General features: G+C 33.9%; 2 protein-coding genes across 2 annotated transcripts; both read left to right on the top strand.

Moving 5' to 3' along the window:
• The first annotated feature begins 3,472 nt into the window (after window positions 1-3,472).
• LOC129883643 (uncharacterized) lies at window positions 3,473-6,493 on the top strand. The gene is made up of 7 exons (XM_055958261.1): window positions 3,473-3,970; window positions 4,424-4,918; window positions 5,003-5,146; window positions 5,346-5,456; window positions 5,632-5,727; window positions 5,815-6,317; window positions 6,400-6,493. Exons 1-7 carry the CDS (start codon window positions 3,473-3,475, stop codon window positions 6,491-6,493), a joined length of 1,941 nt encoding a protein of 646 aa, XP_055814236.1.
• Window positions 6,494-25,882: 19,389 nt separating this feature from the next.
• LOC129881731 (protein ELC-like) lies at window positions 25,883-27,398 on the top strand. The gene has a single exon (XM_055955842.1). It carries the CDS (start codon window positions 26,070-26,072, stop codon window positions 27,117-27,119), a length of 1,050 nt encoding a protein of 349 aa, XP_055811817.1. The 5' UTR covers window positions 25,883-26,069; the 3' UTR covers window positions 27,120-27,398.
• Window positions 27,399-27,664: the final 266 nt, after the last annotated feature.

Raw genomic sequence — 27,664 nt, 5'->3', positions numbered from 1 at the left:
TTCTGTTGAAATAGCGGCTTATACATGTGACACCAAGTCTTGGGTAGTTTAGAATCTACTTTCCGCTTATCCTTATTTATATCATCTTAGACTTTATATTTCTGCATTTATTTTTGATTACTTTGAATTGTTTAGACTTTAGGATGACTTGTCTTGGTGGGATAGGCGAGTGCCATCACACCCGAATTCGGATCGTGACATGGATGAATCGAGATGACATATTCACGAGGATGCACCATGGCGTATGTTATTTGCAACTGACACAACATTGATCGACAAGACACACAGTGTAGTTAACGGTAGACTGAAGATTTGGAGACAAATTGTAGAGTCAAGGCTTCAGGTTGAGCAGGACTAAAATAGTTACATAAAATGCAAGTTCAGTGTCGCATCACATGAGATAGATAGGGAAGTGAGGATTGATACACAAGTCATTCCCAAGAGAGGAAGCTTCAAGTATCTTGAGTCTATAATTTTTAAAAAATTGAACGAACAAGGACATCGCACATTTTACTGGAGTAGAGTGGATGAAATTGAGACTTGCATTTGGTGTCCTATGTAATAAGAATGTGTTACCGCCACTTAAGTGTAAGTTTTATAGAGTGATAGTTAGACCAACTGTCATACCCCAAAATTCATCCTGACGCAACAGGAACCCAATGATGTGGAACCACATCAGCAATACCTTATAGATATGTGGCTCACAAATTTGCCTCATCACTTCCTATTATTTATTTAGTTAAATCTAATTATTTCAAGTTATGCAAGTATTAGAAAAAGCAATTTACTAAGTGAAGTAAATATAGCATAAATGGTAAAAATATTTGTCTAGTAGCTAAACCTAGTAGTGTGCCCCAATAAGCCAAATAATGACTTTAAACAGTATTCACAACACAACATCTCTGTCTACGAAACCTCTAAGAAAGAATAACTAAATCGAGAGACAGCCTCAAATATGTGGCCTGGCGTACATCTGGTAGAAATATTCTCTGCTCATACCAGAATACAAAAAGCATTACTAAAAGACATGTAGAAAATGTTGAAACTAGAATTATTGGGGGTACTCAAAGAAGTGACCCCTTCAAAAATTAGCATATGCCATTAATTATTTTTTTAGTAAAAATGAAAGAATAATTCGCTATATGCTAAAATAATTAGCAGAGTCGAAATTTTTATTTTAAAAAGTAATCTAAACTAGAAAGAAATACACTTCAGCTATGAGAATCATCCCTAACACCTTTATGGAATACAGTCCCGGGATAATTCTGTGTATTTCTTTCTAAACAAACAACTATGTGTTTTGATAAAAGTGTTAGATGGAGTTGATAATTAGCATTTTTATGCCCAAATGACTGAAAATGTCTTTGAAATTGTTAGCTCTAAAAAAAAAAGGTTAATGGTGCAATGTTTTTAAATTTAAATTAATCCAAATACACATTACTTTAACATATCAATTCACTTAAGTTATAAATTAATAAGATAAGATTATTTTCATTAAATATAAATTATTTATTTAAATATTATATATAGTAAATAATAATGTGAAAGAACTATGAGTATTGAAGAGAGGTAGGGGAGACAATATTAAGTCAAACATGTTCAATCCGCTCCATGATTTTACGAATTGGGTCACAGCCATTTATTAAGTTGACCCAATAAGTTGAATCCAAAATAACACATTAAACAATGGGTAAATTACCCTTTTACACAACTTCCCCTAATATATTTACTTTTACTCCCATATACACCAAAAAATTTCCAAATTCCCTCCTTTTCCTTTCTCTCTCTAAAAGTCACTGATACATCCGCCCTATTCCTCTATTCTTGCCCTAATTTGCTCTTGTTAGTTAGTTACTCTTCAAGTGTTAATCAATTTCAAGATTCCAAATAAGGTAATGTATCAATCTTTTCTTATATGGAATTTTAATTCATCCTCATTCAATATGATTTCTCCTAAAATTTGTATATTTTGATTTCTTCTGAAAATCTTTGAAAAATCTTCTAATTTTTTATCATTTGTTTTCTTCTGTAAATCTTTCTATTTGTGTTTCTCATACCTTAGCTTATACATATGGATTCCGTTCATGGTCTCAAACAGTCCACTAAAAATCAACGAATTCTTGTTTCTCCCGGGTCTGATTCGTCTTGGAAAGGTTACGACGAAGTTAGATCCAAACATCGTAACGATCCAGCAGTGATGAATAAGCTACGTGAGAATTTGAAGTCGAAAGCTACAGTTAAACATGCACCCAATGAAATAGACAAAAAGATTGAAGGGGTTACAACACGCCCTAATCTCCCAAAGGTATGTGTTCAATTAAGTTTTTTTGTTTTAGAATGAAAATTTTGTGAAGGTTTTAATGTTTCTGATACATATCATTTATGTATCAGATACATAATATCTTTTTAAAAGGAAATCTTTTGGAGATTTTTTATTTCTGATACATCATGTTTAAGTGTCAGTTTCTGTTGTTTTAATTTTTAATGATTCTGATACATATACATTTATGTATCAGATACATATTATCTTTTTCAAATGTATTTTTTTTTGGAGATTTTCTATTTCTGATACATCATTATTAAGTGTCAGTTTCTGTTGTTTTAATTTTTAATGACTCTGATACATATATATTTATGTATCAGATACATAATGTATTTTTCAAATGTAATTATTTGAGATTTACTATTTCTGATACATTATGTTTAAGTCTCAGTTTATGTTATTTCAAGTTTAATGATTCTGATACATCTACATTTATGTATCAGATACATAATGTCTGTTTCATATGAAATTTTTTGAGAATTACTAATTCTGATTCATCATCTTTAAGCCTCAGTATTTGTTATTTCAAGTTTTAATGATTTTGATACATATACATTTATGTATCAGATACATAATGTTTTTTTCAAATGCAATTTTTTTAGAGATTTACCATTTTTGATACACCATGTGTAAGTGTCATTTTTTGATGTTTCAAGTTTTAATGATTCTGATACATATACATGTATGTACCAGAATATAATATATAATTATTTCTGATACATCTTCTGTATGTATCAGAACCTCATCTCATGCATCAGATATCTTAATGCATATGATACATCGTATCCATGTATAGAGTTCAAGTTGTATTTAACCATTTTTATGTCAATGCAGGGAATGAAATACGTCATCAAGAAGATCTCGTCCCACCCATTGAGATTCGGAATGGCATATAGGGCTAATTTTCTTGATGATTTTGAATCATCAATAGGTGAAGAAGGTATAAAGTTATTTAGGCAATCTATATTTGGTCGCTACTTAGATATGCCAAACTGCAACTTTCAAGGGCAAATCATCAAATGCCTCTTACTTCTTGAGGTAGACCAAAAAAACAAAGAAGAACTGCACATTCGTCATGTGCAGGGTAATATACTGCGATTTACAATAAATGATTTTGCTATCATTACTGGTTTGTGATGTACCGGTAATATGAATGACTTCAAGTATTCTGATGATCAAGCAAGTAGATTATTGTCTTTTTATTTTCCTGGTGCCAAAAATGGGATCAACAAAGCTCGTTTCGTTGAGCGTTTTCTGGTTGGAGGATGGAAAACAAACGAAGATGCCGTTCAGATGGCCATTCTCTATTTCATCCATACTTTTGTTTTTTCTCAACTAGGTGATGCACCTATATCAGTTGATGATTTCAAGATGGTAGAAGATGGTAGTTATGAGCAATATCTATGGGGGAAATTAGCATATTCAAAATTGATAAAAGGAATGCATCAGGAGTTTTCAAATGCCAAACAAATGTATCATCTAGGCGGCATGTCATACGCTCTGAATGTTTGGATATATGAATGTGCATCTCAAGTTCCCTCTGAAATTGCTGTAAGAGTGGGTAATAAAATTTCCAGAATTCTTAACTGGCGTGTTGTCGCCGTGAAGCCAAAATTTAAGACCTTCATGTCTACCATCTTCAGTGAGGTACATGCTTTGAATATTATTCGTTTATGCACTGATTCATTATACATAAAATCTAAGATATATTATATATCCATGACCTTGATACAGTATAATTTGATTCATAAAGTAGATGTATCAGCTCATATATTTATGTATCAGGATATAAATGTATCAAGATATAATATATCTTATACATATACTTTATATAACCTATCTGATACATATAATTGTATGTATCAGAAAGGTATTTACAGCTCATGAAAACTCATTTATCAGTATTTACAGCTCATGAAAACTCTATCTTATGTATCAAATTATAAAGTATCAAGAATTACATCTCATGATACATCTGCATGTATGTATCAGATAATGTTGTTTTTCTATCAGTTTAGCATGTATGAAGGATTAATGTTTCTGATACATCATGTTTATGTATCAGCATTAACATGCATTAATTATTCAAATTTTTTGCAGTATCCATGCTCCAACATTGTCCAATCTCAACATGAAATGGAATCTATTGTCGTTCATGACAGCCAACAGAAACCTGAAGATTCAACATCGGCTGCCAAGGTCAATTTCAGAAAACCTCATGAAGTCACTGAATTTGAGAACTTTTCAACAACACCACCCACTGAATTTTTAAAGAGATCCAGGGATGTCGCTGAGACATCTTCTCCACCTCCTTCCAAGAGAATGAAGACTTCCCCTGCTAAAAAGCCAATTCAAGTAGAAACAGTCAACATGCACAAGGATTTCTTACCACCAAATGAATCAGAAAATCTTGTTTCTCCTGACAATGAACTGGGGGCAAAGTCACCAAAGGAATCAAAAAAGCCTGTTTCTCCTGACAATGTACCAGGGGCGAAGTCAGCTATAGGAGGTGAATCTTCCGGTCATTCGGATCAAATTATTAATATGCAATTCAAAGCATTGAAGAAGTCCATAAAGAAGTCTCTAAAGAGATACGTAAGTTATTACTTTAAGATGTATCACGTACAATATACTTTTAATTAGGTGATACATTCTGATTTTTCATATACATGTATCAAGGTTGACCGGAAGTTCAAGCGTTTGGAGAACAAAATGGATTCAAATCACATTGATCTTTTGAAAGCCATCGACAGTATGGTGAACCGAATGACTGGCACATCATCTCAAGTTAAAAAAGATGATTTTGATCAATCATTCCATGTGGTTGACAACAAGGAGCACCTACTGGATTGAAGGTGCACAATTTTGCAAATAAATCTAACACACCCCAAAAAAATGATAAATCTAATGTCCAGGAAGATATTAAGGTACATACATCATGTAATATTTGATATTTATGCTTTTAAACTTCTGGATACTTTTCATTGTCATGTATCAAATGTAAATGTTATTATGTTTTCAGGGACCTAAACCATCCACCATGATAAATCAGGTGGACAACATATCGGAACAAAGCATTTCAGCAGATGTTCCTGAATTATTTGATCAACAAGTTTATTCTGATACATTAAAGGTAATGTATCAGAAAAAAATTGATGAACAATTTGATTCTATATATATATATTGTATAAGCTCTACCTCTTTAAATATATATATATATATATATATATATATATATATATATATATATATATATATTTAGACATTTAGTACATATATATCATAAGTAAATATTATTATGTTTCCAGGAAGATGAACCATCCGTCAAGGATGTATCAGCACACCAAATGGAACCACAAAGAGCAGATACTGATCAGCTTATTGCTGATTCTGATACATTACAGGTAATGTATCAGATTCTTTACTGAGAGAAAGTCAACATTATTAATTTTTTTAATGACGTTATACATTACGTGTACAACACTGGAAAGAAAGATGAAAGAGTAACTGATGATAAATCTGACAAAGTAGAAGAGCAAGTCGAGGAGATTGAAAAAGAAAAAATCAAACCAAGCACATCAGAATCCAATACTTCAGCACCATTTTCGACCGAAACTCTGGATGTGATAGATGCTCTAATATACGGACTTCCATTACCAGCCATGCCATTGACAGCTGTTAGTCATGAGCAAGTTCAGGATGAATGTCTATTACGCGATAGCCAGCTACCAACCACTCTTCCATTAAAAGCTAATGTATTGTCTGACGATGCGAAGACACCATCTCGAAGAAGCAGGATTCCTTCGAAGATCTTACAGTCGCCGTATCTTTCAAACTTTGGGTCGAGTGAAAAGGGAAAGGAAAATTTGTCAGATGTTATGCATCAGACACACCCTTTTGAAGGTTTTGGTATATGCTATCAACCCCCTTCCGAGCTTGTCACAGACTACTCTCAATGGATAGATAAAGGACTTCTAAAATCATATGGCAACAAGTAAGTATGACATATTCAACTTATACCCATACAAGTCGTGTATTATATTTGTTATGTTATTAAACTACAAGTTTCCATTCAGGAATTCGAAGGAGGATCATTACAGATCTAAGTGTTCTTCATTCGGCTTTGAAAAAATGGACTTTGTTGTGGCATTTCCTAAAGATAAGAACTGATTCTACCTAATGTCACAGCCGGACAGATGCTGGAATGATGAGGTAAAAATTTCATCATAAATAATATGATACAACTCATACTAACTACTTGATACATACATATTAATGTATCTGATACATAGATAGATAAATGTATATGATACATACATAATCTGATACATGATGCTAGTTGTTATATAACTAATACTTTCTTAAAATGTGCAGCACATCGATGTAATATTTTACTACCTTCGGAAGAAATCAAAGATGCAGTTGAGCAATCAGTATCGATACACAACGACAAACTGCATTTTCAAAAATTACATCGAATATGCACACACACGCTACTATCACCTTCCACCTAACATTTCTACACAAGAAGATATGGCAAGGGCCACTGTTACAGCTCATCAAGAGAGATCCGTGAAGAACATAATAAGAGGTTTCTCAATACCAGCCGGTTTGCCCTGGCATTTGGTAGATGAGGTATACATTCCAGTAAACTGCGATACGGATTTTCATTGGGTTCTTGCGATAGTTGTGTTGAAAGAGAGGTTGATACGTGTGTATGATTCATCACCTAGACGAAGAAGTAGCAACCCTTCCCAAGAGATCCAAAAGATAGCAGCAATGCTACCAACATACCTGCAAGACAGTGGTTTCTTTGACAACAACGAACGTACTGATTGGTCGTCTCTTGATTCATACAAGGACAAATCAATCGGTAACATGCTTGAACCACATCACCCATTAGCAGTTGAGTATGTTGAAGGAATTGCGCAACAGGAAAGTGGCAGCTTGTGAGTATTAACATCGGCTATGTATACCTAAATCATTCATATGTCAATTTTACTTTTTTTAAATTCCTGTATTCCTTTATTTACAGGGATTGTGGAGTTTTCCTGGCCATGTTTGCTGAATATCTTAGTGATGAAATTTCTATTCCAAATACCGGATTAAACGCTGAATTCTTCCGTTCAAGATATGCCGCACTCTTATGGAGATATGGTTGTCAGAAGGCCATGGATGGTTATGTTAGCGATAACGACGATCCAAAAAAACCTAGGAGAGACATATCTCCAAACCAAGGAGAACTGATTGATGTCCAATAATTTTTTTTAATGTAAACATTTTAGGTGATTCTGATTCTTCCAATGTATCTGATACATAAAATGTAATGTATCATATTTAGTATGTTTTAATATTTTCATACCTCAGATTTACTATGTTTTTCTCTGGTGTCAAAATGGAATATAAAATCAAAGTTTATGATTTATACTCTACTGTATCAAACTTGTATCGAGTATAATATTCATAAGTGTCACATTTTTTAAATTCTGATACATGAATCAAGTTTTTCTTTATTATGATACATCATGCACATGTATCAGATTCTCATTTCTCAAGATTTAATGATTGTATCAGATTTAATATGTTTTAATATTTCCATACATCAGATTTACTATGTTTTTCTCTGGTGTCAAAATCAAATATAAAATCAAAGTTTATGTTTTATATTCTACTGTATCAAACTTGTATCGAGTATAATATTCATAAGTGTCACATTTTGTGAATTCTGATACATGAGATAAGTTTTATTTTATTATGATACATCATGCACATGTATCAGATTCTCATTTCTCAATATTTAATGATTCTGATACATTAATTTTTTGCATAAGAATTCTATGTCTCAAGATTTAACGTATATGATACATCTTGCTTATGTATCAGATTCGCATTTATCAAGATTTACTGCATATGATAATTTACAACCTATATCAAATAGGATCTTATGTATCACCAACAACTCTTGTGTAATTATGGTTGTCGAAAAGACAAGAATGTTTATGTTTGGGAAAATAACAATCCAAAAAATAAACCATGTGAGATTTCATTAATCCAAGTTATGGCGAACCGATGGACGTCCTGTATTTTATTTTAAAAAAAATTGTAGCAATAAAATATTCTAATCTTGATACATATCAACTGAAAAAAGATTTTTATATTTATGTCATGTGTCAAACTCAAATATAAAATATAATAATAGATGTTATTTTATGATTCAATTAGAATGTACACCGAGATACCACAAACATCATATCTATTTAGGAATGAAATTACAAGTCTTTCTGTTGTGGCCTTCGTGGCCACAACCTCCACAAGAATTTGTGCTACTTGTTATTTTCTCATTAGCGAACTTTTTTCTCCCTTTCTTTGGTCTTCCTGGCATCCTTTTGTATATTGGCAGCAAGACAATTTCTTCCAAAATTTCCTTCGGAGCAGTCCAGTCTTTCTTATCTGGCATTGGAACCATTGGTAATTCATAAGTATTTGCCAACGCCTCTGGTTTGTAGTAATCGGAACAAAATGGGTGCAGGTCAGTAATGTTCTTGCTCTTCAACACTGCAATTGCATGTGGACATGGTATCTCGTCTAGTTGAAATCTACCACAAGTGCATGTTTTTCTCTCTAGACACACAATGTTTCTTATACCTAATTCGTAAACAGAATAAAGATACTCTGATGAAGCAATAACCTGCAGGAATTATATTTCAAATTTATGTATCAGTACTGCTTCCTCACATACACAACTATGTATCAGAACTGATGTAAAAGGGTAATAATTATCACAGGATATACATATCAGATGAATCAACAGCCAGCAAGAAATAAATTTCACATATATGTATCAGAAAGTACGTATCAATTACATAAATGATGTATCAGTATGTATTTTAAACATGTTATGTTTATATGTGTCAGTACTTATGTATCAACTACACATTTGATGTATCCGAATTGATATATCAGTGTATAATGAGCACAGGCTATACTTGAATGACGAAGCAACAAACTGATATAAATAAACTTTATATATATCTAATAGTACTTATGTATCATCTACACAAATAATGTATCTACACTGATGTATCAGTATATATTTAGAACAATTTATGCATAACTGATTAATCATCAGCCTGAAGGAAAATAATCTTTACATATATGTATCAGAACTTATGTTTCAAATGTAGAACTTATGTATCATAATTGAAGTTTCATTATTTAATTAGCACATGTTATACATGACTGATGAATCATCAGCCACCAAGAAATAAATATCACATATATGTATCATAAAGTATGATTCAATTACAGAAATGATGTATCAGAACTGATGTATCAATATATATATATCAGAAAGTATGTATCAAAAAGTATCTATCATGTACCAGAACTGATGTATCAGTATATATGTGTCAGAAAGTATGTATCGTGTACCTTCATTCTCGAACACTTGATCGTGTTTGAAACTAGGATATCTTCGAATTTTCTACCCAAAGTATGTTTTGTATAAGATGCTATTTCTCTATTTTTGCAGTTCCAAGAACCAAATAACATTCTCGTTTGCTCTAAAAAGTCAATTATAGGCAGCTCTCGTGCTTCAACAAGACATCCATTGATACATTCTGCGATGTTAGAAGTCATCATTCTACCCCTGTTGACAGTGGCATGAACCCTTGACCACTTTTCGTATCCTGCATTTTTTAAATATTGTGCCACCCGTTGATTGATTCTTTCAACTTTGGCCATTAATTTATCGACTTCATCTTTTCGTATGCCTTGGCCATTGAATAGAAGATGTCACTTAGTACAGCTTTGCTCCTTCTGTATTTAGTACACACATTTTTCCATATATGTCATATGCATGCAAAATGAGGAACATTGGGAAATACCATGCTTACACTCTTGATTATGCTTTCGTTCCTATCTGATACAACACACATATTGTCCCTCTCTCTAAATGCATTCTTGAAATTCTGAAAAATCCACGTCCATGATGAATCATTTTCCGTATCAACAATACCATACGCCAACGACAATATGCAACCTAATAAATCAATAATAGCGATACAATAGTTATTAGAATTTATCAGAATCACAACAAACGTGAAAAATGAGATGACACACTGTTATTCAATAAGAAACAGTATAAGAAAGTAATACCTGCCCCATCAAGTGTGCTAACTGATACAAACGTCCCTTTATAAGGTTCATCAAGATGTGCACCGTCAACAACAACTACTGGTCGACAAAACTGAAACCCCCTCATCAAGGGTCTTAACGCTATGAACAAATACATGAACTCATCAGTTGATGACTTATGCATAATTATGTACGAATTTGGATATACGGTTTTTAGAATATGTATGTATACAGGCAGCTGTCTATATCCATCAGCAGGTTTTCCCCTTAACATCTCCAAAGCATGCTCTTTTGAACGCCATGCCTATTGATAGGTAATATCAATTTCATACGCTGATTTAATATCCTCTCGTATATCATTAGGGGTGACAATTCTCTTATGATTAACCAATTTAGGTGCTGTGAATGCACTAACAAAAGCCTTTGTAGCATGAACTTTGTTGAAAATTCTATCTCTCAGTGCACATGAATGTTCACTATTGAAATATCTAACTTTGAATATATCGGATTTTTTCCAACATGAAGCTTTCATTCTCCAACAACAGCCGTCTGAAAGGCATACTAACACATAACTGCATTTGTATAAAAAAATTGACATGTATCATACCAATATTTTTTCATATATAATATCAACAAATAAAGTGACATACTGATAGGAAGTCTGTCAACCCATGTACTTGATACATGCTTCTTTGTATGTATTATTAAAAAAAAACATCTGATACATAGAGTCATATGAATCTGATACATACTGACAACATTATTATCATTTTCTAACTGAGTTACAGAAATGGAGTTTTGATGTATCATGACATGAAAAATTATTTTATTTTAAGAATGTATCAGATACACACAGTAATATGTATCTGATAGATACTGTTGGATACTATCCAACATCAAAATTTCAAAATACAGAAATGGAGTTTTGATGTATCATGACATGAAAAATTATTTTATTTTAAGAATGTATCAGATACACACAGCAATATGTATCTGATACATACTGTTGGATACTATCTAACATCAAAATTTCCAAATGCAGAAATGGAGTTTTGATGTATCATGACATGAAAAATTATTTTATTTTAAGAATGTATCAGATACACACAGTAATATGTATATGATACATACTGTTGGACACTATCCAACATCAAAATTTCCAAATGCAGAAATGGAGTTTTGATGTATCATGACATGAAAAATTATTTTATTTTAAGAATGTATCAGATACACAGTAATATGTATCTGATACATACTGTTGGATACTATCCAACATCAAAATTTCCAAATGCAGAAATGGAGTTTTGATGTATCATGACATGAAAAATTATTTTATTTTAAGAATGTATCAGATACACAGTAATATGTATCTGATACATACTGTTGGATACTATCCAACATCAAAATTTCCAAATGCAGAATATGCGCATACCTTTTACTGTCAGATCTTTTAACCTTGAAATTAAATTCATTATTGATTTTGTATTTGGTCATTACATCAACTAGAGTTGCTTTATCCTTATAGAATTGATTCTCCTTCACTTCCGCACCATTTGTTATCATCTATGTAGTTCGTCAACTCCAATTCTGCTATATAACAACTTGCAACTTTACCAGATTCTTCTAAATCAAAATTGTGGGACTTATTCGCATTTGATTCGGCACAAATGATTGCTCCAGATGTACTGTCGAATGATTTTATCTCACATCTTTTTATATCAAAGCTTGATATGCACAGGGGATAATTCACGAAACCAGGCTCTTTCTTCTTCAACTCTATGTAAAGATTAACACCCATATCATTACGAATATATATTGGCGACGAGTTACCTTCAACTATGTATCGGATTTTAATTTCTTTCTCTGATTCATCCACACTCAATTCAGCAGCGATTGCTGCTTTTAAATTTGAGTAAGATACATTGTCACCGACAACGATTCCATCACTTTTGTATTGTTCATAAGTAATATCGAATTGCCAAACTCCAGAATATCTCAGTAGTATCGGGATATTCATATCGATTAATTGATGAAACGCGAAGTTTGCTTTGAATTGATGCTCTGTTGTTTTCCTTGTAGTCGATGCTCTGACTTTTGGCTTCAAAATTCATATACATAACTGTCGCCTTCTTTAATAGATCAGTAAATGATATAAAGAGCCAATCTTTTATTCATAAATAGCTGATGTGCATGAACTATTCTATAGCTAAAGTTATGTATCAAATACATAACTTATGTATCAGCAAAAGTTGAAAAATAATTGAAATCAACTTCGGTATGAATTGATGCTCTGTTTTTTCCATTCGAGACGACGCTATGTTTTTTGGCTTGAATCTTCATGGACATAACAATTGTTTTTTTTAACAATTGATGTATCATATACATAACTGATCTATCAGATACATAACCCAAACTGGAAAAAAAATTGGAAACGAAGTTGGTTTGAATTTATGCTCTGTTTTTTTTTGGCTTAAATCTTCAACTGCACAATCGTTCTTTGTTTAACCAAATTAATCCCATTAATTAGATCACTAATTGATTTGAAGAACCAATCATCCCTTATATTAAGATACTATCCATAAATAGATGATCTTCATTAATTACTGATTGGATAATTGATGTATCAGATACAAATCTAATGTATCAGAAAAGTTGAAAAAAAAGGGGATATCGGGTAATTTTGATACAATGAGAGATGTATAGTAATTAAACTTTTCCATTATGGGATTTAGGTAAAGTTTACTTAAACAATCGGGTCAAAACAAATTAAGATAGTATAATTGGTTAATACTTAACCCAACCCAAACAAGCAAAATAATATGTTTGTTTGAAGCCATTTTTTTTCCCGAGCATCCTTCAAATTTAATTCATTCTTCTTGGTTTACAAATTAAGTTATTTATAGTTACAAATTGTAAGAACCAATGTGATACACAAACGATTTATCGCATCAAACTATAATAGACAAAAAATCATTCAACAAATTCACTCCAAAACCAATTTCACTGGAAAAAACTTATATAGTAAACTAAAATAGTTGATAATATTTGAGTTATGTTAGGCGAATTGGGTTATGGCCTGTTGTTTAATCCATTTTGATCCAAATAAGCTTCGGTCAAATTGAATCTTTATGCAATAATTAATTTGATTAGTTTTGATCCGATTAAATTTAATCCAACCCATTAATTGAGTGATTTCATTAATACAAATTGAAAATAAATTTCTTTGATAGATAATTTATTATACTTAGAATGACAATATAAAATTGTCTCATTTCTTTTGGGGACGAACGTATGACTTAAATATGAATAGGACAAGAAAAAAAAACAAAATGGACACTGTAGACATGTAAAAATTATTGAGTTTGGTTGGTGCATACAAAATTTGGATTAATTTTTAGGAAAAATTACAATCCAATATTTTTGGGTCATTTAATTTATAAAATATGTATATAATGTATAGATACTGTATATTTTTTATCAATATACATATAATATATATATATATATATATGTAATCGAGTGAATATATAATGTATACTTCGACTATGTTTAATAGATTAGATGGCCGAATGATTATCATTATTTTTAAATTATTTGATTCTAATAATTAATCTGAACATTACAAATTAAACTAGTACATTTTATTATTTTCAAGTCCAAAGATCATTTCATTTTGAGGCTCAAACCCATGTCGCGTGTAAACTGACATGGCATCTCAATCAAATTAAGACCAACAAGATGATTGTTGTGTGTTCAAATGATAAGGTAATCCCAATTAAATTCAAGAACCAATCAAAACCCTCCAAGTGTCCAAAATGACATGTCTTATTGTTGGATTTATGATAACATTGATGACTTGTATGAACCAATTAGAACAACGCAAACTCATTATACTTGAATTGCCTACAATTATAAAATAGGGGGATTCCAAAACTTTCTGAAGACATTCAACAAACATTGGAGAAAACATCAGCATCAACTAAATAGTTCTTCAAAAAATGGTCAACGGATTTCTCGCTGGAGATCAACTTGAAATAACGAAACATTTTTTGACATTTTTTGAAAATGAAACATATTTCTAGGAGTCTTAAATCATCCTGCATTTCTAGAAATACGTACACCCTCAAATCATGGAAAAGTTTAGAAGAAAAGAATTCAAAAACCAACAAAATTGTACTTGATAAGATTTATCAATAAAATTATATTTTCTTTATTTTTAATTGCAAATAATTTTGAGCACTCAAAATTTTGTTGCGAACAAACCCAAAGAGCCTAAAGCCATCTAACTTTAAAGTTTGCTTTTATTTAATTAAAAAATATTCAAGCCTATCATAAAAAATCAGTCTGACACAGAGTTTTTTTAAATCACTGATTTATAAAATATTAACTTTTAATATACTCGAATCCAATAGTTTTTTTTCTTACTTTAATAATAACCCACGGTGACCAAATCATTACATTACTATCTATCTATAATATATAATTAAAAGGAAGAAAGTCTAGTTTAGAATTAAGCCAAGTGACAACGCAATAAACAGACATGTATCAGTTTTAAGACAAAATTAGTTAATTAGGTAATAATTAGTTATTAAAATTTAACAATTTTTTAAAATTCAAATATTACAAACATATTTTCAAATTAAACATTTTAGTTATATTATTTTTTAATTTGAATTTAAAAATAATTAAACAACTATATATTTTTCAAGGGAACCTGTTTTATTTTAAATTGGGTCCTGTTTTAAAAAAAAATCGAAATTGCAAATTATTTATATTAATTTTACAAACTAAAAAAATATAATAATCATGTTTATGACTCTTTAATTGTGGGAAGTTACTGGGGGTCCATCCCATGAAGTTTGTAGTCAACAGTTGCTGCCGCAATTGTTGTCAAAGTGCATCTGCAGCCTTTCGATGGAAAGTGACACAATTTCTTTGACAAATTGTGAACGGTGAAATGCAAATTTCACATATAAAATGAACTCTTCAGCTCCTCATTTAAGACATACCAATTCATGGAGAGAAAAATTATTTAGAGAGCTGTGAGGATTCCCCACACTATAAGAAAATAGTCTGTGAAGAAAAATAGAGTGTGAGCGATATTTTAGTAAGGTGGTAAATCAAAAGAGTCTTATTTCTTTTGAGTGTGAGGTAGTCATTTTTGAGTATTGTACTCGGTAATACCCATTGTAAAATTTCTTACTATAGTGATATCAGTTGCTCCTCTTGGCCCGTAGTTTTTTCCTTATTTAAAAGAGTTTTCACGTAAAATTCTTGGTGTCATTATTTTTCAATTTTATTTCATTATTTGGACCATATATATTTTTGTGTTGGCTCGCATTTTCCAACAAACTAATATCAGAGCAATATTTTATCTGAGTATGCTCTGTGGTTGCAGAACAGCCTGAACATCCACATCAGAAAAGATTTACTTTGATTTGCAATAGTTATATCTTTGGGGGTAAAAGGATGGAAGTCAACACTAGTAGAATGTTACTTTGAATGGTGTTAATTATGCCATTTGAAAGGGAAAAATGGAAGATCTATTTTATGTCAAAATTTTTTATCAATCAGTCTTTACCACTGTAAAGCCTGATAATAAAACAAAGGAAGAGTGGAATCTGTTGCATAGAAAGATTTGTGGATTTATTAGACAATGAGTTGATGATAATGTGTTGAACCATATTTCTGGGAAGACACATACTCATACCCTATGAGAGCATCTTGAAAGCTTGTATGGTCGGAAGACTGGAACAATAAAATGTTCTTAATAAAGCAGATGTTAAGTTTAAAATATAGTGATGGTTCTCCGATGACAGATCACCTGAATAATTTTTAGGGAATCATGAACCAGTTATCTGCTATGGTTATTAAATTTGACAAAGAAATTCAAGGTTTACTTCTACTTGATTCCCTACCAGACTCTTGGGAAATATTTAGAACTTTATTGTCAAATTCTTCTCTGGATAGTGTGATATCTATGGATTCCATCAAGAGTAGTGTTTTGAATGAGAAGATGAGAAGAAAATCTTAAAAATCGTGGTTCTCAGAATAGAGAACATAGAAGGAGAAAATTCAGAGGTAGACTTAAGGATATTGAGTGCTATCATTGTGACATGAAAGGGCACATAAAGAAGTTCTGTCAGAAATTGAAGAGGGAGAACAAAGACAAAGAGGAAAATAAAGAAGATGGCAATGAAAATTACCTTGCCATCGTCTCCTCCGAAGATCTTATTACATTCCTTGATGCAAATTTGATAAATATTGCTTATAATGAGTCAAGCTGGATTGTGGACACTGGTGCCTCATCTCATGTGACATCAAGAAAGGAATTTTTCTCTTCCTATACTCCTGGTGACTTTGGAACCTTGAGCATGAGTAATGAGATTGTATATAAGGTGGTTGGCGTGCGTACAATTTATTTGAAAACTAGTATTGGAACTAAACTAGTTTTGAACAATGTAAAACATACATCTGATGTTTGTCTGCACCTAATTTCTATTGGTGTTCTAGATGATAAAGGATGTGTTAGTACCAATGGCGGTGGAAAATGGAAACTGATTAAGAGTTCTTTGGTTGTGGTTCATGGTAACAAACGTCATGGTCTATACTAGACTACGACTTTTACTTGTTCTAATATGGTGAATGCAGTTGAGAGCGATAATTCTTCAACGTTGTGGCATAAGAGGCTTAGCCACATCAGTAAGAAAGGGCTTAATGTTCTAGCCAAGAAGAAATTATTGTCATATTTCCAAAGTGCTAAATTTGAAAAGTGTGAGCACTACTTGGCTGGAAAACAAAATAGAGCTTCCTTTAAGTCTAACCCTCCCTCAAGAAAGACATAGTTGCTTGAGTTAGTGCACTATGATTTATGCGGTCCAATGAAGACACGTGCTCTGGATGGTGCACTCTACTTTGTCACTTTTATTGATGACTGCTCAAGAAAGCTTTGGATCTATGTCTTGAAGACTAAAGACCAAGTGTTAGTTGTCTTTAAGCAGTTTCAAACTTCAGTTGAAAAAGAAACTGAAAAAAACTGAAATGTATTCGTAGTGATAATGATGATGAATATTGTGTACCATTTGACGAATACTGTAAGCATCAAGGTGTTAGACACCAGAAGACTCCTCCTAAAACTTCTAAGCTTAATAGGTTGGCTGAGAGGATGAACATGACCTTGATAGAAAGAGTTAGATGTTTGCTTTCTAAAGCAAAGTTGCTGAACTCTTTTTGGGGTGAGGCATTATTGACCGTTGCACATGTTATTAGCTTATCTCCTGATATTTCTTTTCAAAGTGATGTTCCAAATAGAGTTTGGTATGGAAAATAAGTTTCTTATGACTATTTGAGAGTATTTGGTTGCAAAGTTTTTATACATGTGCCGAAAGATGAGAGGTCAAAGTTAAATATCAAGATGAGGTAATGCATCTTTGTTGGATATGGCCTTGATGAATTTGGTTACAGGCTATATGATCCAATTGAGAAGAAGCTTGTGAGAAGCCGTGCTATTGTCTTCATGGAGAATCAAACCATTAAATATATTGACAAAGCAAAAAAGCGAGAATCTTTAAGTTTTGATGGTGTAGTCCATCTTGATCAAGTTCCTCATACAAGTGTGCATGATGTTAATGGGCCTGATGATCATGGTGATACTCAGAATCAAGTCCCATATCAACATATTTATATTAATAATAACAATGATGTCGTTATTGATAATACTCATACTTATGAAGTTGTGGACTAATCAAGCATTCCTCTTATGAGGTCCACAAGATAACGTATTTTTCTCTCTCATTATTCACCTAATGAGTATGTGCTACATTGATGGGGTTGAACCTGAGTGTTATGAGGAGGCCATGGAAGATGAGCATAAAAATCAAGGGATTGAAGCCATGCAAGATGAAATGAAATCTTTGCATGAGAACCACATTGATGAATTGTTGACATTTCCTAAAGGCATGAGAGATTTGAAGAATAAGTAGGTGTTCAAAGTTAAAGTTGAAGAACACAGCTTGAATCCCATATATAAAGCTAGATTGGTTCATAAGGAATTTAGTCAAAGAAAGGGTATTGACGTTGAAATATTTTCTCCTATCGTGAAAATGTCCTCCATTCGTACAGTTCTTGGTTCGGCTGCTAGTCTAAATTTAGAGATTGAGCAGATGAATATGAAGACGACTTTCCTTCACGGTAACCTAGAAGAGAAGATTTATATGGAACAACCTGAGGGCTCCAAAATAAATGGTGATGAAAATATTCTGTGCAAACTCAAAACGAGTCTCTACGGGCTTAAGCAAGCTCCTAGACAGTGATACAAGAAGTTTGGATCTGTTATGGGGGAGCAAGACTACAAGAAGGCTTCCTCAGATCATAGTGTATTTGTACAAAAAAATTTGATGATGATTTTAGCATTCTCTTGCTATATGTGGATGAAATGTTGATTGTGGGCAAGAATATTTCCAAGATTGACGAGTTAAAGAAAGAGTTGTGTAAGTCTTTTGCCATTAAAGACACGGGTTATGCCAATAAAATTTTGGGCATGAAGATTACTCGTCTAAAGGATGAAAGGAAGATTTATCTGTCATAACAGAAGTACATTGAACTTAAACTGAAGCACTTCAAAATGAAGAATGCTAAGCCTGTTAACACACTTCTTGCTGGTCATATGAACTTGAGCAAAAAGATGTGTCCTATAGCTAGGGAGGGAAATGAGAGCATGGCCAAAGTTCCATATTTTTCCGTCGTCGGAAGTTTAATGTATGTGATGAAATGAACTAGATCTGATATTACTGAAGCAGTTGGAGTTGTCAGCATGTTTCTTAACAATCCAGGAAAACAATATTAGGAAGCTGCAAAATGGATACTCAAGTGTAATGACCCTGAATGTTATTTTTGGAAATTATCATAAAAATATCATTTTACCACTCCTGATAATTTTTCGGAGTCATATTTGATTGATATTTGATGTCTATCCCATCATTTTTTTTGAAAAGTTGAGATTTTTGATACACTTTTTATTTTAGAGGTTTAAAATGACTCAAAAATGGTATTTAAGATCATTTGGAGTTTCAAGTCTCGGAATAAAGTTCCGTCAATTCTATTAGTTCCAAAATATCAAAATTAGTGTAGAAGAGTTGACGAAATCATATTCGGGATCATATCGTGGATTTAAGGGGTTGAGTTGGAAATATTTGATTTTTGGCCATAAGTTTGACTTTAGTCAATATTTGAGGATCGGATACTCAGAATTGAATTTCGAAGACCCCATTAGATTCAAAGGGTGATTTTAGCCTTGGGGAGATTTCCTGTGTATTTTTTGGAAACTCCGAGGGTGTTTTGGTATTTTGAGGCATAATATTGGTTTAGTTGCGACTATTTAATTTCTGGATCAAGGAGGCCTCAAAATTAAATTTTGATGGTTCCGTTGGGTCTGAAACATCGAATTTAGTAGGATTGCATATATGATTTGTGTACACGGGGTTTCGATCGAATCCCAAGGTCATCCAGAGACTTTGAAACTTGGTAAAAATTGGAACTTCAGTTATGTCTGGTGGAGGTCTTGCTTTAGCGAGGGGGTGTCTCTAAAGCGACATCCACTTTTGTGACAAGCCTGTAACTTTTGCGATAGGGGTCACATAGGCGGACTTCGCTTAAGCAATCCCCTGGTCGCTTAAGCGATGAGGCGAAGGTCGCTAAAGCGACCAAATGTTCGCAAAAGCGAACGTCGCTTAAGTGAAACCCCCAGTCGCTTAAGCGATAACTGACAGCGGTTCTGGTCGGAGTTTATGCTATTTTCTCTATTTTTGAACTTTGGAGCTCAGTAGGGGCGATTTGGAGAAGGATTTCATTGGGTAAGTCTTGTTAACTCAATTCCATCATTCCCAATGATTAACTATTGGTTTTAGCATGAATTTGGGAGATTTCAATGGGTGAAAATGACTATTTTTCAAGAACTTTGAGAATTTCTTAAAATAGTGATTGTGACTTGATTTGAGTTGGGTTTTTAAAATGGTTTTCACCAGTGAGTTCCTAAGACTAATAGGAACAATTTCATCCAAAAATTTCCCTAATTTAAACGCCTAATTTTGAATTTGGATTTTGAGCCTTTGACCCTCTTTTCGCCGAATTTTGTATTTTTTATATAGTTGGGTTTGGTTTTTGATTGTGAAACAATATTTGAATAGATTGTGACGATTCAGAGTATAGTTGGAAAGGCAAGGTTCACGTGGATTGATTGATTTCATCTTGGCTAACGTAAGTGACTGTTAAAACTCCGTGAATCTCTTAGAATTTCTGAATATCCCATTGTATATGTGTTGGGGCATAATGGAGATGAGGTTACGAGTTTAATTATTATATAAACTAATTAAAATATATAGACGATATTAATAAAAGACGATGTGTGATATTGTTAAGTATTAAAACTTACATGTCGTAATCTAGATCTATGTGTATTTGATTATTCCTCATTACTTATGTGAGCATGTTATTTGCATTAGTTCTAAAATACTGTGATGAGAGGTATATAATTGTGAGATAGAGGTCATTTCCGATCAGAGATATGATATGGTCGAGGTCATTTTTGGTGAGAGATTGATAGGGTGAGGTCATTTTCCGCAGTATTATACTGCCGAGGTTATTTTCAATGGGATTATATTGCCGAAGTCATTTCTAGCAGGATTATATTACCGAGGTCATTTTCGATGAGATTATCTGGCCGAGGTCATTTCCAGCGAGGTTGTGGGACCAAGGTCATTTTCGGTCCGAGATTTTGAGATCAAGATAATTTTTAATCATAGTTTATTATGCCGAGTTCTTTATCGATAATTGCACGTATGCATGATCATTGAGTGTGCTTATACATATTTTGCATATCTATGTTTGATAGTTTGATGCCTACTATGACTTGTGAATAATTGTACGATATATCTTGTGATATTGAGCTGTGATCTGAGCCTTATTGAACTGTTTAGTATGAAATGTTAGGTTGGGCTGATTTCTATGCAGGTTGTAGTCTGGAGGTTCGATTGGGTTGGAAAGGGAGTTCGTGATTCCTATTAGAGTTACTTAGTTTTTTTAGTTAGCTTATTGGGTACCGTGTTGTTTGGTACTCACCCTTGCTTATACACTTGTGTAGGTTCTGAGTTTGAACTTTGTTCACTGTCTCTTTCTGTCATTTGACTCTTTTGGGAGTTTGAGAGAGGTAGCCATTGATATCCAACGAACTCTCGCACTTCCTGTATGTTTATGCTTTATTTTGTTTGAGAGTTGAAGACATATTGAGACTTATACTTTTATTTCCGTCTTGTTATTTTAGTGGCCTGTACATGTGACAACCAATCTTTGGGGTGTTTAAATTGAAAGACTTTCGCTTTTTTTTATCATTTACTTAGTTAGATTGTTTTCCACTTTATCCTCCGTAAATGTTGGGTTTTATGTTGGCTTTTCCGGTGAGAGAGGACAAGTTCCATCACACCCGGATTGGAGTGATGACAAATTGGTATCAGAGCCTAAGTTCATAGATCTAACATATACAAGCCAAGTCTAGCTAGAGTCTTGATGATCGGTATAGAGACGTTTGTACTTATCTTCGAGAGGCTATGAAGACTGTTAAAATACTTTCTTTATTCATTTTTTCTTATCGTGCAAAGTCATTATCGCTAGTGTTGAGTGTTACTGTTGTTTTGGCAGATGTAGAGGACCAGATCTATGTCTATTGGTAGGGGAAGGTAGTCCTTGAGGCAACTGTTAAGACTCCAGCTAGGGGTAGAGGCAGGGTCCGAGTGAGAGGCCGAGATGGTGGAGCGTTTGCTAGTATAGGCCGTGCCCGAGGAGCGGTACCTACCCGAGGTCGTTCTAGAGAGGCCTCCCTAGAGCCACAAGTTGAGATTGCTGAGGACCAGGTTCCTCCAGAGCCCGCACCACCGTTGCTTCAGAAGACCTTATTGAGGATGCTGGGTTTGTTGGAGAGTTTTACTTAGGGTACTGTAGCCATGCTATAGGGTTTACAGACTCGAGTTGGTACACAGACTCTAGAGCAACATTAGGTCCTAGTAGTTCAGGTTCAGGTGGGCCAGCCACCATTTTTCCTGTACCAGTTATCGGTGTGCAGATTGCTCCAGATATGGTTATGACTATAGCAAATCTGCAGTTCTATGAGATGTTTCAGAAGATGAAACCTCCCTAGTTTTAGGGTGGTAAGAGCGAGGATGCACATGAGTTTTTGACAATATGTCATGATATGTTGGAGGTAGTGAGCATGGCTGATGTCTGGGGTGTTCGATATGTTGCAGTCCAGCTCCGTAGGTCGACCAAGGAGTGGTGGAGGACAGTCATAAGGTCCATACTAGTTGGGTCCCCTCTGGTTGAGTGGGGAGTTTTTGCTAGTGCTTTTTAGGATCGCTTCATCCCATGGAGTGTATGGGAGGAGAGTAGACTGAGATTTGAGAGTTTGACTCAAGGCGACATATTAGTTGTCGAGTATGATGCCCGTTTCTGCCAGTTATTGAGGAGTGTTACAATATTGATGTCGGATGATACAGATAGATTCCGAACATTCATGAAGGGTTTGACCTTCTCTATTCGATCCTATGTGTTCAGATTGGCCCATGATGGGGCTTCCTTCCATCCATTATGAGCACCGCCAAGGAGGCAGAATTGATGGTTAGAGAGAAGTCTGGGGACCCCAAGAGGTCCCATGCTAGTGGTCAATTTTTGGGTACCTCATCTGGAGGTAGATGTTCATATAGAGATGGCAGTCAGTTTTAGCGTCAGAGACCTATTCATACTTCTATGCCAGTAGCCGATATTGGGCAGTTTGTCCGAGGGTCTCAGAGTTTGAATGGAGGTAGTTATGGTATTCCATCAGGGTCGTCACAACAATCTTTTATTTCGAGGTCTTATTTTAGTTATGGAGATCCGGGTCATTTGATGTGCCCCCACTACAGACTCATTTAGGGCCCTAGCGCACTTATTCAGCGACTTTAGAGAGAGATTCAACGCTTTTGGCTAGAGGTTAGGGTAGAGCTCAAATAGGTAGAGGTGGTAAAGCCTCTGGTGGTTGTGTTGTGATTCTGTGAGGTAGGGGTACGGTTTAGGCGGGTGATGGTAGAGGAACACAGTGCTATACTTTTGTAGGGAGACCTGAGGTTGAGGCTTCTGATGCGGTCATTACAGGTATCGTCCCAGTTTGCCATCGACCTGCATCTATGTTATTTAATTCTAGATCTACATTCTCCTATGTGTCTACCTATTTTGCATCTAGATTTGATTTGACTTGTGATCGCATGCTCGTGCCTGTTCATGTCTCTACACTCGTGAGTGAGCTCTTAGTGGTGGATTGAGTGTATCAATCCTGTCTTGTTTCTTTAGCCGGGTGTGATACTTGGGTAGACATGATTATATTGGGGATGATAGACTTTGATGTGATATTGGGTAAGAATTGGCTTTTTTCTTATTGTGTTATTCTTGATTGTTATGCTAAGACCGTGACCTTAACGATACCGGGTGTTCCGAGGATCGAGTGGAAGGGAACTAATGGTTCTTACCCTTGTAAGGTCATCTCTTATATGCGTGCTCAAAGACTGATTGATAGATGGTGCATGTACTAATTGGATTTTATTCAGGATAATAGCGCCGAGTCGCCTCCCATGGAGTCTATTCCCGTAGTTAAAGAGTTCGCTGATATGTTTCCTACTGATCTTCTGGGAGTTCCTACGGATAGGGATATTGACTTTGCTATTGACTTGGAGATAGGCACAAAGCCCATCTCTATTTCACCTTATCGCATGGATCCGATAGAGTTGAAGGACCAGTTGCAAGATCTATTGAGTAAGGGATTTATTCGAAAAATTGTAAATATCGGGCCCGCATATCGTCCTCCGACTCCCAAGTCACCTCTCCAAGTGGTGCCTCCACTGTACCTTCACTGAAGTTATCTTCTTAGTCCTAAGCTTACGGACCTGTCTATAAAGAATGGTTATGGGGCTCCTCAAAAGTCAAATCTGGACCAACTCTACTGTGTCAAGAGATAGCACATGAGACTCATCCAAAATATACTTTTGGAGCATGGAAACATGAAACACATGATGTACCGCTGATAAGCTAGGTGGGAAGGTCAATGTTCTTAAATTATCCCAAATATTAAAGCAGAATAGTAAGGATATTAACATACTTGGAGCAAATAATACAACGGAACATAACAAGTTTTATAATTATTTTTTTTTGTAACTGAATTTTATTAATCAAGAAAGAGAAATTAGGATTAATTTTTGTTGATATCGGCCGCGCTAGGGGACTATACTAGTAGTTAGTAGAAAGATAATCGTATAAGAAAGATGCAAGTGGGTTGCTTGTATTGCTCATGCTGATTTCCCACTTTGTTTAATATTTTCCCATAATAATGGTGTTTGAATCACAACGTGTATTTTAACTATTTCGCTGAGTACATATTCTCTCACCCCATAGTTGTTGGATAATTGCACCTATCAAAATTTAATTAGATAGAAGAAAAGTCAATTTTGCATTTTCTCACTCTTTTATGCCAATTAGATCTTTCTTAATTTTATGCAACTACCCCAAAAACATTTTATCTGTTTTCGGTTTCTTACTTGGCCAAACAAGTATATCTATTAGTAAATCTTATCACCTCATAATAATTAGTCTCCACCATATTTTCCATGCCAACTATCAATTTAGTGGCGAAGTTAAAAACTTTGTTAAAGATATTTAAAATTTAATATATATATATATATATATATATGAATAATAACTTTTGGCCTACATACTTCATATAGTTTTTTATACCCACTATATAATTTTTCAATGAAAAATGTTTGACTAGCCATCATTTGCTACATGTGGCTATGCCACTGCCCATATGATGCAGAATAAACAATGAGAAAGAGGCAAATCAACATTTGTAGAGCAAGCAAAGTTTTGTTTTAAAAATGCACAAGTGACTATCTTATCCAACTAATCTGCTTATTTATGTAAGATTTGGCATTTCTATAAGATTTTGTTACTCGTTGACTCAAGAAATTGAACAGTTTGAAGCTAGAAAACATCTTTACTCACATCAAAAGCAAAGTTCCAAGAAACTACACAACACTTAAAAAACATTAGAAACAATTGACTTCACTGTCTATTGGTCATTTTTTATATAGGAGAGTCTAGAGGATCGAAGTTTTAGTTTTGTTTTTTTGGTCGAATACATCAACCACCCCTTAAATCTATTAGTAAATTTCATTTAGACACTCGGGCTATGACTTGTTCCAATTAAATATTTGAATTCATGATAAAATGTTTCTGTCAGACACTTCCAAATCAAATTTGAAAAAGTTTTTGCGTTTATTCTCAAACACTCATTACGTAGATAATAGAATCTTGAGAATACCTTCAAAATCCTTTCCAAAATTTGAGTTAGAAGTGACAAATTAGAACATTTTATCATATGTTCAGATACTCAATCGAAACAAATCATAGTTCGAGTGTCTAAATGAAATTTACTTGCAAGTTTAAAAGGGCTATTGTATTCAATCTAGTTTTTTTCAATTCACTTTATATATAGTGATTGATCATCACTCCCAAAATCAGCTATCTTTGAACTCAAATGGATTACTTCAAATCACTAGCTCATGAGTTATTTTCCACAAATTTTGAAACATCTCCATCTTCAATCCAATTCATAGATGCTGCACTTTCTTGTACAAGCCCACATTTTGCACCATCTTACACAGATCCTAATCAAAAACGTATAATTCGAAGGCACCTCGTCTCTCTGCTTCATGATTATCTTTCTTTCAAACCTTCCATCGATGCATTCATGCACGAAGATGGCACGAGTGTCAACTTACTTAACGCAAACGGAGAGTTGCAAGTCTCTTCCTCCACCCCTGCAATCCCTCTTACCATTTGGTTACATGAAAGTTACCCTTTTGTAGCCCCTATTGTCCTTATGTCTACAAATACTACCTATCCAATTTATGACAACCATCCTTTTGTTGACTCTTCATCAGGTGCTATTTCTTCATTTTACTTAGTAAATTGGAAGTACCCTGGCTGCAACCTTTCTGAACTTGTGCACAACCTTGTCAAGATCTTCTCACATAATCATCCTTTTTACTATTCACCTTCAACTGACAATTTCTTTCACCCTTCTTTCGCTTCTAGGAGAGAGGCTGTGGACCGTCTCTCGTGCACACTTCATTATGACATGACAGAATTACTGTCCAAGACTCATGAAGAGGTGGTGGAGCTTTCAAGCCTTAGAGAACAAATGGTTAGAAGGGCAATTGTTGCTGAGTTTTCGGTCGATGAGAATGAAAATGAAAGGACAGAATTGAAGGAAAGGGTGAAAATTTTGACAGACGAAGTGGATAAACTGTCGAATTGGCTAAAAGTTAATGATCAAGATTCATTTTCAGGACATGAAATTGAGGATGCATTTGAAGCTACTGATGAGAATTCAAAAACATTACTTGATTGCCTAGCAGCAGACAGGGCAACAGAAGATTTGATGTATTCATTAGATAAGGCAGTTGAGCAAGGGGTAATACCTTTTGGTACATATATAAAGCAAGTGAGACTTTTGGCCAAAGAACAATACTTTGGTAGAGCTAAGCTTGAAAAAATGGGAATATCTCTCCAGTGGCTTGATTGACGACGCGATCGTTTATGATATTTTCATTCACAAAGTGAAATCATGTAGGGCTATAAGCAGAGGCGGAGCCAGAATTTGAAGTTTGTGGATTCAGGATTCTAATTCTTTCAAGTTACTAGGTTTTAAAGTAATAATTTGTGCATGTTCAATGAATTTCTTACGAAAAATATAGAATTTGAACAAAAGTTACACTGGCTCCAACCTTGGCTATATATGTATAGAAAGCCAAAGTTGAATCTATATTTTTACCTCAAACTTTGTTATTTGACTATCAAAGTTGATAAAATGCATTGTGTTACTCTAATATCTTCCTAATTCATAATCTTCTATCCTTTGTAGCTTGACTACAGTAACTCTTCAGATTTCGAAATCTTGAACATCCAGAAGTAGTCAAGCAGGGGAGGAGCTATTGCAATAAAGAGGCTTCCGTTGAATCTCCTTTGTTGGAAAATTATCCTATGTGAATGGGATAAGAACAATCATTTTGTATATAATTGTTGAGTCCCTTTAATGTAAAGAAAGCTTTTAGTGTAGTGACATTCATG

This window comes from Solanum dulcamara, chromosome 3, assembly GCF_947179165.1.
Source record: "Solanum dulcamara chromosome 3, daSolDulc1.2, whole genome shotgun sequence".
In the NCBI taxonomy this organism is placed as follows: Eukaryota; Viridiplantae; Streptophyta; class Magnoliopsida; order Solanales; family Solanaceae; genus Solanum; species Solanum dulcamara.
The sequence above is the reverse complement of the archived record's forward strand: the minus strand, read 5'-3'. Positions and strand labels throughout refer to the sequence as shown.

Bases quoted from the DNA above. Each gene is read 5' to 3' on its own strand.
- LOC129883643 (XM_055958261.1), top strand. From the start codon at position 3,473: ATGAATGACTTCAAGTATTCTGATGATCAAGCAAGTAGATTATTGTCT. The intron at 3,971-4,423 runs GTACATGCTTTG...AATTTTTTGCAG, and splicing joins TGTCTACCATCTTCAGTGAG to TATCCATGCTCCAACATTGT. The intron at 5,728-5,814 runs GTAATGTATCAG...AACACTGGAAAG, and splicing joins CTGATTCTGATACATTACAG to AAAGATGAAAGAGTAACTGA.
- LOC129881731 (XM_055955842.1), top strand. From the start codon at position 26,070: ATGGATTACTTCAAATCACTAGCTCATGAGTTATTTTCCACAAATTTT.